Source organism: Myxocyprinus asiaticus, chromosome 39 (genome assembly GCF_019703515.2).
Source record: "Myxocyprinus asiaticus isolate MX2 ecotype Aquarium Trade chromosome 39, UBuf_Myxa_2, whole genome shotgun sequence".
Classification (NCBI taxonomy): Eukaryota; Metazoa; Chordata; class Actinopteri; order Cypriniformes; family Catostomidae; genus Myxocyprinus; species Myxocyprinus asiaticus.
In genome coordinates, this window is record NC_059382.1 from 37,032,920 (window position 1) to 37,048,292 (window position 15,373).

The following is a 15,373-nucleotide window of genomic DNA, read 5'->3' on the forward strand; positions in this document are numbered from 1 at the left end:
TTTTTATATTTTATATGTTCTTAAATATTTTCTTTTGTTTGTTTTCTTATATGTGTGCATGGTGTAATTTAGGCTCTGACCACAGGGATATTTGTTGAGGGACAGGGTGGGGTTAGGGAGGGGGATATTCTGTTAATTCCATATTTCACATAGAATCAAAAATGTTAATAGCAAGGAATGAAATCATGATGTGGCCTTGCATGATTACTAACCACAAAAGTATAATTTTTTGTTCATTTCCTTTGATTAGGGGGTGAAATATGACATGGGTATGTTCTTGGCTTCGTGAGATTCATCTTTTTGCAGCAACTCGTGTGTATATCTATTATGGCACACTTGTATGTGTGTGTGTGTGTGTGTGTGTGAGAGAGAGAGAGAGAGAGAGAGAGAGCGAGAGAGTGGGAGGAAGTGAGGGAGGGAGATGGGGCAAAGCTACACTCACCAAGAGTGACAGAGAGAGTGTGAGGCGAGGAGAGAAGAGGAGGGAGTGCAGAAAACGAGAGTACAGAGAGATAGCCGCTCATAGTGACAGGAGGGTCAGAGAGAGGCAATGCAAGAAAGAGCTGGGGAAGAGAGTGGAACTGAGAGTGGAAAAAAATTTAGGAATGACACTAAAGCTGGGATGGTGATGGAGAAATCAGGGCTGCAAAGACCGCTGTCTGCTTGCCAAGGCTAGATAGAAACATCAGGAAGCAACAGTAAGGGAAACAAGCAGAGAGTAAGGGTGAAAATTGTGTGATTTGTGCAGATGATGTCAAGTGGTGCTGGCTTAGATCAGTATGTAGATTGTGTTTATGTGTGTGTGAGTGAAGCTGATAGTCTACACTACGAGTACTGCCAGGAAAACGCGCCTAGTGTATTATGAGAGATCAAGAAGACGGTTTTGTGTGTGTATGTGTGTGTGTGCAGGGCAGAGTGTTTTTTTTTAATGGTGAACAAAAGGGCTAGGTGTTGTGTGTCTGTGAGTCTGTGTGTATTTAGATGCTAAACCAATAAAAGATATCACTTTTGTATGCCAGAGCCATCCAGAGACAAGACACAAGTAAAGATCTCCAATTTTGCACCATTAACCTAGTTGCTCCCACCTAGTAACTGCCACCTGAGAACTTCAGACCCAACAAAGAAAAGCACAAATAAATTTAGACTAAAGCAGATGAGGAGGAACCATGGGTGCACGTGTCTTCTTGAGCCACCAAAGGGACTACTTCTAGGAGCGGAGCATCTCTGTTGCTGTTGACTACCTCAAAGAGAGGTCGTGCGGACTGTTGGGTATCTTCAGAGGTCGACGTGAAGGATTCTTGGGTGTCCGAGTACAGTGAACCCTGCATGCATTCAGCACCCAACCATGGGAGAGTGGACCATTCTAGAGCGCCTCCTAGAGGCTGCTGTGCAGCAGCACTCTACAATGATCGGAAGGTAAGGAATGCAAAATCAATGTGATGTTCTAGACAATTTTGTGATCTGTGCAATTTTTTTATGTAAGCTTCATATTGGGGTCCTGATCACCCTGTCTGGGTTTATTTTGCAATAACAACCAACCAACTTTACATTATCCTGCTTATTACACAGCTACTTACCAAATAAATAAATAAGTGGACATAAAGTATTGATTTGCATTGAAATTCTGTAATTATGTGAGAAGAAAGAAATCGCTGAACATCTGAATTCCACCTTTGGTTTGCGTCAGAGTTCTGTTGTTGTTTTTTTTTTTTTTTGTGTGTGAAAAAGACCATCTGACTGCTCAATATCCAGCTTATTATTACAAAACTTCTTGCCAAATAAATAAATAATGGACATGAAACATTGATTTGAGTTGAAATTATTTTATTATCTTACTTGTAGAGATTGCACAGTGATCCGAGAAATAGGAAAGTTGACTCGCAATACCTGGATGACTGTCTGATTTGTCTTAATCCCTAGATGTCTGGTTGTTACTCAGAAATATCAGATGCTAGATGACGCCATTGACCAATCAGAATCGAGTGTTCCAGAGACCCGTGTAATAAGTACATGCAAGGGTGTGCATAGTTTTTTTTTTCGTGTGCTGTTCTGTCAAGCACTCAGCCTTTCAAAGTATACTCTTTTGACCATGAGCCCATTCAAACATATTCGACACTAGGGTTCTCCACGGGCATTAAGTTGAAGCCTGAACACGGTCCGTACCCGAGACCGTTTGTAATCAGACTTTAAGGGTGCTTACACACTAGCACTTTTGGTGCGCACCCGAGTTCGAATGACGTCAAAGTTCGGTTCGTTTGGGTGGTGTGAACGCTGTTTTCCGAACTCTGTGAAAGGTGGTCTGGGGTATGGTTCATGTGAACTCCGGTGCGGTTTGCTGCTAATATGAACGCAAATGTACCAAATCGTGGAAGTGAACTGCTATTGATAACGCATAATTTGTGTCTTTGCAAGCTCCTGATCGCAATTATTATGGTTTAAAACATTTCTCATAGCAGCGTGTGTCCAAATAAATCACCTTTAGAGAGCAGCTCACATTCTTCACATCTCTTACAATGCATCCGTTGGCTCGTGGCAGACAAACGCTAATATTCTTCATATCATTGCACATTCATTGCATTCGTGGCAGACAAACATATTTGTCATTTTGTGCATTTAAAGTTTTGGTGGTAAATACAATGAGATGAATACTTCAATAACACAGCAAAGCTGATGTCTTCTTGAGTTGTTGCCTAGTTACAGTGGTAAACAGCTGCCACTTGTCCTCACGTTGATGACGTAATCGGACCGTGGTTCGGACCCAAAAAATATGATGTGAACAGAGACCAATGGGGGCAGTGGGGAGGAAACAAACTTTGGTTCGGTCCAAGTAATTGAACAAAGTTTTAAAGCACCATAAATCAGGAGATCCATATCTAGGCTCCAGAATATCATAGAGACTTGAGGGTGCACTGTTTTGACTTGACTAGCAACAACTAAAACACCAGAACAGAGTTTTTCACAGGTAAGCACCACTCACATTTTCTTAATTTTGCAATTCCATTTGGTGCTGTTAGTGTCACAGAAATTACACAATTATCCATGAACATAACTCTGAAACTTTGGGGCAGAAATATGTCCATGGAATATTCCTAATAGTGCCATTCATGTTTGAGTTTAACCATAAAACAAAAGCAACAGTTTAAATCTACTCTAGGTATCTTATACTGTATATGAATACAGTATATATATATATATATATATATATATATATATATATATATATATATATATATATATATATGTAACTGCAAACTGAAATACAGAAAACTGCATGTATTGTGTGGATAAGGATAAGGTATTTTCATCTCCCAGTATTATAGTATGGTGTTATCTGCTCATAATGGTGGCTTATGGTGGAGAGAAAGTGACCTCGAGCTTTGAGCTTTGAGTTAATCCTGCACACAGCTTGAGCTCCTATTGGCTGATCTCAAGCTTCAGCAGTTCCAATGTTTGAACCACTGAAGCTCGTGAGACCTCAAGTGACATCAAATGCTCATGTGATACTATTTTCTTTTCTCGTTTAGCCCCTCTCATTCTCCTCTCCTCTTCTAATTTGGACAAAAACGTGCTTCCGGATTTAGCTCAAGCAACATTGCATCTTTTTAAAGACATTTTTCAATGCTTGTTTGTGCTACTTGGGGTTTTAGCTCATATGAGCTGCACATCTGACATTAGACTTTAGCTGTGCTGTGCTTTGTGTGCATTGCCTTGTACTTAAAACTCTGATGAAATTTTCTGAAAAATACACTAATTTGTCTCAGCCTGTCATCTGAATTTATGTTTAAGGCAGTCACTGTCAAGCAGGGTGCATGAAGGCAGTCAGCCAGCAGACAAGGAGTGTGAAATTGAGAATAAACATCCAAACAGCCCTCCACTGAGCAACATGAGGTTGAGTTTCAGTTAGGGATGCACCGATGCATCAGCCCCCGATATTAATGACCAAATTAAAACCATCGGTATATCGGTTATAAGCATGAAAATGCAGATGAAAAATCAATGGTTTATTTATAATTAATTATCAACACACTTTGTTAAAACTCTGTCAATTCAAATGCACAATCCAGAAATAATGATAGCCATGTAGAAGTGTTGGCACTCCTAAAAACATGTAATATTATTATTTTTTTCTTTCTTGTTCTCACATTAATGAGGACAAACCGGCTTTACAGACGTGACAGTTGTGAAAGTGGAAATGATCTATACATGATGAGGGAAACCATCCTAAATGCTTTGACTCACTTTGACTTCTGAGACATTGGTATGGTATCCATTAAGGCTGCACGACTGATTGAGTTAAGATTAAAAATCGCAACCATTAAAATGTAGTCTGGATGTAGTCTGCATTTTGCGCTTCAGTCAGTGCTTTAGTCAGTGCTGTGTGAGCAGCCGGCGCCCTCTACCAGCCTGGACATTACACCTGATAGAATTTAAAAGGTCGTTTTGTTCCTTTGATTATACATTTTTATTTTTCCATGATGTGGTTGATATTTTTGTGGAATTACCCAGCATATGTAAAATATGAATTTGTAATGTTCTATCAAATACAATACATACTGAGCAGTTGTCTTTCTGTACTCTCGTTTTCTGCGCTCCCTCCTCTTCTCTCCTTGCCTCACGCTCTCTCTGTCACTCTTGGTGAGTGTAGCTTTGCCCCATCTCCCTCCATCTCTTCCTCCCTCTCTCTCTCTCTCTCTCTCTCTCTCTCTAAAAATACACTTGGCTCAAAAATTCAAACTGGTCTCATAGAACCCATTACTATACCTACATTTTTGCAAAATTATTTTTACGTGTTTCGTTGTATCGCAGCAGCTTCCTGGTGAAATGAACACTAAAGGTGCTACAATAACAATCACTTTTATTCCCTTTAATACAAGTTACAATATCAATATCGTGAGTAAAATGGCAGATGATCAGTTCACAATATATAGAAAACTGCTAAATACTTCTTAGCCAATGTAGGTATTATTTTTTATCTAAACAAAGTCTATCTAGAAAATAATCTAGATATCAATTTCTAGAAATTATCGAGTTTGTCTGGTGGTGGGGGGGGGGGGTACTCTTTAAAACCTGCAGACTTTGACCCCTAAAACAATGGTATGGTATCCATGAAGGCTGCACGATTTAATTAAGATACACAATATGGCCTTGAGCGATTACTAAACAGCAAAAGGCTGTGTTTTATAATCTGATCATCTGCATTCGCCACTTCAATCAGCACTGTGTGAGCATGTGGCACCCTCTAGTGGTACACACTAAGCAGTGCAGCAATGTGAAATGATTTATCATTACCGTTCAACTTGCAATGTTTGTCAAAATGATCACTTCCCAAATGTTGGCTATGGATTAGGGCTGGGTGATTAATCAAATTTTATTTTCAATTATGACTCACACACGTTTCCTGCAGCTAGATTATAATGTGATGGCTCACAACATAGTGAATCATAATATATGTGTCACGTTCATTGTGTGTATCTTATCATGAAGAAAATCAGGGATACGCAGCTCTATTAGGAAGAGAAAGTTTGTTTTTTGTGAGTTATTTTGTTGATGGATCGAAGTGAACATAAAGGTGAGAGAGTGTAGTCTTAGCCCATTATACACTGGAACAAAATACCTTTTTGATTAGTCTTTTTTGGCTTGTTTTCCAAAATAATATCTAAAACTCCTTTAGCGTACACATTTACTTAAGTAGTTACACTGCAGAAGAAAAAATTGTTATCGGAGAATGTTGAATGCAATATTTAATCAGGGCTCAACATTAACGCTTGTCTGGGACAAGTGAATTTTTGAAGGGGCAAGTGAAAGAGAATTTTACTTAAGCAGACTGATTAAAATGTCAATAACGCAAAAATAACTGGCTATATTTGTGATTGCCTAGGCCTGTGTCACTTATTAGAAATATCATATTCTTATTCTGCTGTTGAAAGTAATCCAGAGCACATCATTTTATAATTCACTAGTGATCTAGTAACAGCTGCACCCTGGTTGATTGACAGGAGGCGTATGTGTGTGTGCTGAACATGCTCGTGCTAATGCGCACCTGAACTGTCAAATACATTTAAAAATTCCGCCAAAATCCCTGTCTTGGTGAGGTACCTATGTAACCACAGAGTGATGTCTAAAGTAAATGTAAACAGTGGAGAAAAAAGCGGATTTGTATTAAAATGTCAGACTTGTAAGCATAAATGTAAGCTAATAGACCTGCTGCTGTCTAGTGTGTCATTATAATAATTAAACAACCATAACAAGAAAATGAGAAAACACTCACTGCTCTTGACTGGGTAACTTTAGTAGCTTTAAAAAGTATTAATGGATCATAATCATACAGTAAAGACCAGTAGTAGTTTTATGTTGCATTTCATTCTGAATGTTTACATGAATACTTGAAACTGCTGTTAAAAACTTTTAAAGCTCTTAAAAAAGCACTGAATTTTCTTAATTTGTTTTTTTTGTTCTATTATTTTTAATCTACTTCTATTCATTGCTTTTTTATTGTTATTTTATTACTGACTGTTTACTAGTCTTGAATAATTACTTAATAACTTGAAACCATTCTTCCATAATTAACATATTATTTAGTGTTATTATTTGTTGTGTTTTTGAAGCTGGTATTGAGAATCGTCAAATTTCACTACCGACTACTGAAATTTTGGTATTGTGATAATGTATAGCCTTGGTAGATCTTGCTGCAATAACATGATGAAAAAATAGATCTGATTCCATAGAAGTGTGAGCACCCCTGCTGTAAATGATGGCAATGAAGGCTTTCCTTTATTTGACCACCATACATAATTGTAACAGGTAAAGGTGGGCAAGGAGGAGGCGGGAACCGGCTGAACAGTCAACATAAAGTTTAATGAGAAACTCAACATAAAACAAACATCTCCTTCTCTCGAACTGGCTTTTCTGGCCCCCCTTTATCTCACTCTCCCGCTGATCATCTGATTCAGCGCCGGCCATACACCCTCACGGCCCGGCCACGCCCTCCTCCTCGTCACAATCCTCCCCCGCCCGATTCAGGCCGGGGCACCACCGGACTGACTTATTCCCCCCCATCTCTGGAGGGAGATGCTGCCCTTCCGATCGTTCTGTCAGCCAGTGGTCCACCCCGTCTCCTGGCAACCTGTGGGAGAGATGAGGGGAGAGGGAAAGGGCGAGTGGGAGACACAGAGAGAGAGAGAGAGAGAGAGAGAGAGAGAGAGAGGAGAGAGAGAGAGAGAGAAAATCTTGCTCGCCGGTTCCCTGACATGCTGTCGCCCGCTCATCAACCACTCCTCTACCCTTGGCGGACGACAGCTCACTCCTCCCCCGCAGACGGCAGCGAGCCCTCCGACCTTGGTGGACAGAACCACTCCTCCCCTTCTTTGCGGACGGCAGTGGTTCCTCCGACTCTCGGCGGCCGGCAGCGACCCCTCCGTCCCCAGGCAGACAGCCGCGGCTGCTCCCCTGGTGGATGGCAGTGGCGAGAACTCCGCGACAGCGCATCCCTCCTCCTTCCTGGGTTTCGGCACCACTGTAACAGGTAAAGGTGGGCAAGGAGGAGGCGGGAACTGGCTGAACAGTCAACATAAAGTTTAATGAGAAACTCAACATTAAACAAGCATAAACCAACACACGCATATACAGCGCGGCCACGTGCATCTCTCTCTCTCTCAAACTGCAGTATCTGGCCCCCCTTTATCTCGCTCTCCTGCTGATCATCTGATTCAGTGCCGCCCGACCTGGCCACACCCTCCTCATCACAATAACATAAAATAATTGTCATTTGACAATAGCCTCCTCCCCTACCCAGTGCAGTTTACATTTCAAGTTCAAGGAAATCCACTGTTAAAAAGACAAGATTTTTTTTTTTAAGTTTATTAAATGCATGATGTTTCCAAAGTCAACAAGTAATCGTGTAAAATAATCGTGATCACAATATTGACCAAAATAATCGTGATTATGATTTTTGCCATAACAGAGCAGCCCTACTATAGATGCAGTACTATAATTAGCAATCAATCTGAATCATCGTGGTAAAAGGAGGAGCAGAGGATGTTTGATTCTCCCATTTATAACCTATCCAAATGATTTGATATGAAGTGCCCATAACTATCACATAACTAAAGCTTTGTTATGGGTATTATAAGAAAACAAAGGAGACCATTCATCAACATGCACAGAAAGCCGAGGCCAGTTCTGATTAAGCCGGTGTATATATGCATAATGGACAAAGCAGTCTTTCCTTATTTAGTCTTTGGTAGATTGATAACATATCCAACTATAGCATTTGCTTATATTTTTATGTAAATTCTTTGATTTAAAAAATTAAAATTAAAAATTGTGTTATTAATCAATAAAATTGTCCAGCCAAACACTTGTAGTATAATGCATGACTTGTAAAGCAATAGATTTTAACATTTGAATTACATAAACACATAAACTTCATTTACAAGCTTGTTCAGACACAATCAAATCCCACAGTAGTTCAACAGATGGAGCATTGCACTTGCAATGCAAAAGAACCGGGGTGCAAGACATGAAGAGCATGCATCGTCGTGTGAGCTGAATGTGTCATAGAAGCACCACAAAATGACAGGGTTGCTTCAGTGTTTGTGTTTTTCATCCCATATCAGTTTTTACTATTGGTTAGGTTTAGGTTTAAGGTTTAGGGTAGGGAGGAAGGTTTTGTTGATCTGTTTGGGAGAACATTTAATACTTTAATACTCTTTAGTGCCACACAGTGGACATTTCACCTCAGAACTGCCATAATACGTGTAAGGAACCGTGTAATATGTAAAAATGTTGCCACAGTTACTTCATTTTTATGAGATCAGGCTGCAAAAAAGCTTTCAGTCTCATGATATTTACTGTTATACCACCCAATCCTAAAACCTATGATGTAATGGATGACTATAGGATGACTTATCTCATTCAGCAAAGTGTGGCATATATTAATAGGCTGAAATGACTTATTCTGCTGAACTCGCAGTTAATTGCTGTGCTAGGACCCAAGATATGCCTTGATTCCATGGCAAAATATGCTTGAATCTTTCTCCATTCCATTCACGAGACTGAGTCTCGGCAGAGTGGCATTTGCTATGTAATTCTGTCATTGTCAAGCCTGGCACAGATTTGGCTGGCCAGCAACAGAGCAACACTTCTGTGGAGGTGCCATCGGGCTGAAAATGAATGATTGCCGGATCATATCTCATTCATTATTCACTGCCCCCACACTCACACTTCACTGAGCACAGGCTGCTTAGCAGCCAATGGTGAATTACTCTGCATTTGACAGGATATGCCTAAGTCTCAAGGGACTGCTTTATTCATTATGTTTGGCATTAGTGAGCTGTGTGGGTAGTTTATTTTTCTCTAATGTGATCTGTTATGAGGAGGTTAATGAATTTGTGTCATTATCAAAGGGGGTGTAGAAGAATTTTCTTGACATTTCACCTGAGCATTTCAAGAAAAACTCTGTAAAATTTTTGCCTGCTGGATAACAATTACATTTTAGGAGGCACTCAATCTAGAGACTAAAATATCATAGAGACTTGGGCCATTAAGCAACCACTTAGCGACCACTGAGAACATTCTAGCGACCGCATAGCAACATCTTGGCAACGAGTTTTGCACAGGCAAGCACCACTCACATTTTTCAGAGAATGTAAAATGTTTGTTTGAACAGAGTTTTTAATCATGATTGATTGATTGACTGATGTGGGCAGTTTTTTTTTTATCATGGATATTTGATTGATGTTTAATGCTCTAATAATGCTTTAATAATAAGCCTTCATGTTCTTTTGTTAATTTAAGTTAATGTGCCTTCCAGTACTTTGGAACTGGTTTATAGCATGATTAACAGATAATTGACTTGGTTGTACTTTGAGGTTTATGAGAGGCAAAAATATCTGTTAACACTTTACAGTAACGTTCCCTTTGTTAAGAGTTTATAAAGGGGGTTATTAATGCATTACAAATCACTTTTACGCAATTATACCAACATGAATAAAAGGGTGACTGCAATACATGCCATTTTACATCACATATTATAAATGCTTAATAAGACATATTTAAGTGGGGCCTGGGTATCTCAGCGAGTATTGACGCTGACTACCACCCCTGGAGTCATGAGTTTGAATCCAGGGTGTGCTGAGTGACTCCAGCCAGGTCTCTTAAGCAACCAAATTGGCCCAGTTGCTAGGGAGGGTAGAGTCTCATGGGGTAACCTCCTCGTAGTCGTGATTAGTGGTTCTCGCTCTCAGTGGGGCGTGTGGTAAGTTGTGCGTGGATCGCGGAGAGTAGCATGAGCCTCCACATGCTGTGAGTCTACGCGGTGTCATGCACAACAAGCCACGTGATAAGATGCGCGGATTGACGGTCTCAGAAGTGGAGGCAACTGAGACTTGTCCTCCGCCATCTAGATTGAGGTAAGAAGTGGGAATTGGGCATTCCAAAATTTGGGAGAAAGGGGGATAAAAAAAAAAAGACATATTATATTTTACATAGACACATTAGTAAACTTAAAAAATTTACTGTAATGTAAGATGGACACATATGAAGCATTTATGAATTGAAACGTGAACATTTGAAATGTGAACATAAAGTTCAGTATAGTTTAAAGTATGTCTGAGTTTGCTGGGAGGATTCACAGAGTAAGAATTTCATTGTACTGTGTAACACTGTTTCTTGAACATATGACAATAAACTCTTAACTTAACTTAACTTTAGTGGCCATCAGGCTTACATGATAAATGCTGTGAATGAGCATGAAGATCTGAAAAGAGTTTTTAGAGGAATTAAGGTATCTAGAACTAGATAAATTGGGACATAACTCACAGTAGTACCATTCTTTTGACATCAGCATGAAAATGAAAGTGCAACACAAGTGAGTTTAGACATTACAGTAATGAGTATTAACACAAAGCGGTCTGTAGCAAAATGACATAATCCCTCCTTTTAATCTCTCTATAATAGTCTATTTTTGCTGCATGGTGGCACAAATCATGAACACTTAATCAAAACTTTTATGTTTTTGATTAATATAAGTATAAACAAGTGTATTTATTTAGCATTTATAACATGTAAGGTAAAATGCTCACTATTTAGCAAGTATTGCAAGAAAGTGGCTATTTTTATTCATGTTGTTATAACTGTATATATATGATTTATTATGCATTTGTTAATGACATATTAGTCATTGATGAACCCAACATTTTTGCAACAATTAATTTTGTAGTCTTAACTATTTTTATAGTCTAATTGTAATTTTGTAGTTCAGCTACAGCTGTGATAAATTAGTAAGTTAATCACATGCTACTAATACAAAGTACCTAATTTGAAACTTATTAAGGGGGCACTGTCTTTTTAAATGAATCTGAAATATAACAGATGATAAAATTTAGGAAAAATAATAACAGGAAACAATGAGGGTTTTTGAATGAACAATTTAAAATAGGGTGACCGGATTAGACATAAATGTAGGGATGTCAATTTTCAGACATTTTCATAATCGATCGTTGTGGAAATTAACGATCAATTAATCGATTAATCGTTAATGTTAATATTGCAAAACACACATGGAGGACTCCAAATAATAATGCGCATGTAGCCTATTGTTTAAATATAATTTAAATTAATACACTTAAGAAATGCATGTATTGGCATTTTCCTCTTAAAACATTCTTAGTTCAGTGTATTTAAATATATTTAGGCTTTGTTTAGGTCGAATTTGACAATTGTTTAATTACTGTTAATGAAATACTGTTAGTTGTAACTTCTATCTTTAGATATTTAAGATATACAGTATAATTTGTATACATATTTGAGTTCATTAAAACTTCAAGTCAAATCATAATATGCTGGGTAAACAGACTAAACAATATAGGCTTCCACTTCTCTGGTGATAGTGTGATGTCTGCTGAATGTACCTTTGTGCTTTCCTGGCGATCGCTGACGTAACTGTAGGTTGGGATTAAACAAGGAGTTCAACAGTGCTTGTAGTCATGTTGTACTTTAACACACTATCATGGTGTATGCAGAAAATATTAAAGAGTCCATATTATGCTCATTTACAGGTTCATAATTTTATTTTGGGGGTCTACTAGTACAGGTTTACATGCTTTAATGTTCAAAAACACATTGTACATTACTGCAGCACCTCTTTTCACCCTCTGTCTGAAACGCTCTGTTGTAGCTCCTGTCTCTTTAAAGTCCCCCTTTCCGAAAAGCCCAGTCTGCTCTGATTGGTAAGCTGGCCCAGTCTGTTGTGATTGGTCAACCGCATTGAGCGTGTGTCGGAAATGTAACGCCTCTTACCATGCATAATAGGGCCTCTTTAATGTTCATTTATTGTATAGAGAAACACTCCAATATTGTTTACATTGGGCCTACTTCATTTCTCTGATCTGTGGGTCAGCTCTTCTTCTGAACTAGATAATGACATGCAGAGTGCAAGCGTCCTCTAGCGGCGGGTGACTGCATAGACGGCCTTATCAGCGTCTGCTGTGATGATTACTGCGCATTTGTCCTGAAATTAATTAATCGACGATTGATAAGCTTAATCGATCAGCTTACTAACGACAATTAATCGATTTTTGATTAATCATTAACATCCCTACCTAAATAGATAATGAAATGATAGAACACATAGAATAGATAATACACCCTGATTTCTATAAACAATCCAAAAACATCAGCAGCATTTAACTAAATATTCCTCTATAAAAAAATTACTAAAAGACAGCACAGAACAGCGCAGGGACTCAGGATTCAGGTAAACAACAAAAACATGTAGTTAAGTTAGAAGCATTGCTACTAGTTGTAGTTCCTCCATAACACTGCTGCAGATAGCTGCATATACTTTGGAGGGTATTTATAGCTGCACAGGCTTATGTGTGATTCTCGATGTGTGTCTTTGTGTACTGTAGTGAGTGACACCTTGATCACAGTGGATTTGATTTTCCATCTATTTGTTTGTTTTTAAGCCTGACATTTGACTGTTCAATCATTCATTCCCATCATGTAATTTGGATACATATTTAAATATGCATTTACATATTCATGACAGCTCACACACTTGTGCGTGACTCGCACTGTGACTTCCTGAACCACAAGCTGTTGGCTGTTGTCTGTCCCCTCTCTCTACCCTCCATAAAAAAAAAAAATGTCATCCCTTCTTCCCTGTATGGAGGTCTTAGCCCTTGGATTATATAGGTTCTGCATTGGACTGTGTGCAGTGTAATAACATGAAGCCTCAGCGGAGATGTGTTATGACACACATTTCCAAATCATCAATCCGTTTGCCACTCAACATCAACACAGATTTCATCCAGATTATAGAGCAGAAATACAGTATATATATATATTGTAAACACAATAGTTTTCAATCTCTATTACAGCAAGATTAGTGGTGTAAAAAAATCATTGATTCAGAAACACTTTTCACCCTGTTTCTCACACAATGCTATCTTACAACATGTAAACACTTACTAGTACATGACTTGTTGTTGATTTAGAACTCAATAGCGCATTAACCTCAATTACATCAACTGTTTGGAAGAACATTTAACTTGTTTTTAGTGCCACACAGTGGACATTTCACATCAGAACTGCTGTGATACATGTAACCACGTAATATAATTTTGCAAAAATGTTACCACGTAATTTTCATGAGATCAGGCTGATGTGAATGCAGGTTAGATGCAAGCTTCGGTGGATGGGAAGATAAACAGTCACTTAAATAGTCACAAAACCTTTTGTATGGCTTCATAAGACTTGGAATATAGCACATGTCGTATAGACCATTTCAAGAATATTCATCGGTTTAAGGAAGTGATGTCTTTATTCCTTGAAAATGTTCTACTAGTTGTCAAACTCATTCAAAACATCAGCGGGAGGTGCTTCTTTCATAATGACTTTAACACGATTACTGTTAATAATGTTAACACGATTGTCATAAAATTCCATTACTAAAATGTGGACCATGTTGTTTGGTGGCTGGATGCTTTCTGGATGCCTGGAACTAATGGAAATTAAAGTGTTTAGATCTCCAAAAATGCAAACCACAAATGGACGCATGAACCGCAACAGTGAAGTGAGATGGCTGGATACGTGCAGTACTAACAACTGTAGCACACAATACATCTTATCTCTGGTAGGTGAATTAAATTTATACCAACTAATTGTATGTTTGCGAAGTAGAGCTCTAAATGTGACTATAGATCGCTCCCATTATAATGAATGAAGCTGCGCAAGTCATTTACTTTTACATTAAGTCATTTAGCAAACACTTTTATCCAAAACGACTTACAAATTAGGAACACACACACACACAAAAGAAATCCTTACCTTGTCCGCAGGTCTTGCAGACAGCTTCATAGAATGGCTTCATTGATTATAAGAGGAGTGATCCAATATTCCCGATCTCTCCACTGGGGAAATAATTGTGAGCATCTGAACTATAATACTTTCAAGGACATTTCAAGGACTGTTCTTTGGTGATGTCAAGTGACATCATTGTTCCATGAACATTTCCTGCTTGTCAAAACAGAGAATATTTAGTAGAGATGGGCCATTTCTATTAAAATGAATGAGAGAAATTGAAACGGCAAACGGTCAACAGATGTAGAAAAGTAGTCCCGTCTTACAGGTAAAACAGCCAATCACCTTTTAGATACAGAAATCGCCTGTCAATCAACTAAAAAACGCACATGTGCATTAGCTATACAAGACGGTAAAATGTAATTTTTTAGTGTAATCTGAGTTAAAGATTCACAATCTATTATTCCAGTTGTGATGGAACGACACGCCCCTCCCATTGATCATCGTCGCCAGTGGTGACTTTTCCCTGTTTTCCCTGTTACCCTGCAAGTTAGATGCGACGCAGGGGATTGGAGCACACATCGCGGCCGACGGGCCAGGATGCCGGGTGGCTATTCCCCTCAAGTGCCAAGGCCAGGGAAGCCGGGCTGCTCGAGTTAAGCGCATTGTGACTGCCGGGACCCCACCCATTACAACCTGGACCTTCCCCTGTCTTTACTACTCTTCCTTCACATAGCCCTTTCCACTGCGAAGGCCCCAGATTCACCTTTGATTTGGACATTTTAAATGAATGCCTCTCCGAGGCCTAATGCCACAACCACTGTATCTATCCATCTCTTGCTCACCCCGCCACACAGTGTTGTCAGATTTTACTGCTTATTTGAAATATGTTATTTTATCGTAATCTTGACCAACCGTTTTGGAGATTTCGGTCTTTCCCCATTTAAGTAGATAGGAGCTGCACTTTCATGACACTTGTTTACATAAAATAGCTGCCCAAACTGCACAAGAGTGTTCGAAAGACGGCTGCCGAGTGGACTGACTTCCCTTGAAAAAGAGACTTTGTTCAAAA

General features: G+C 38.9%; 1 protein-coding gene across 1 annotated transcript in view; it reads left to right on the forward strand.

Moving 5' to 3' along the window:
• The first annotated feature begins 489 nt into the window (after nt 1–489).
• The window catches only part of LOC127429510 (gap junction delta-2 protein), a 44,905-nt gene continuing 30,021 nt past the window's right edge, over nt 490–15,373 (forward strand). Inside the window, exon 1 of the mRNA XM_051678557.1 lies at nt 490–1,416. Within this exon, the coding sequence (XP_051534517.1) occupies nt 1,346–1,416 (71 nt within the window). The 5' untranslated portion in view covers nt 490–1,345. The remainder of the gene's footprint in view (nt 1,417–15,373) is intronic.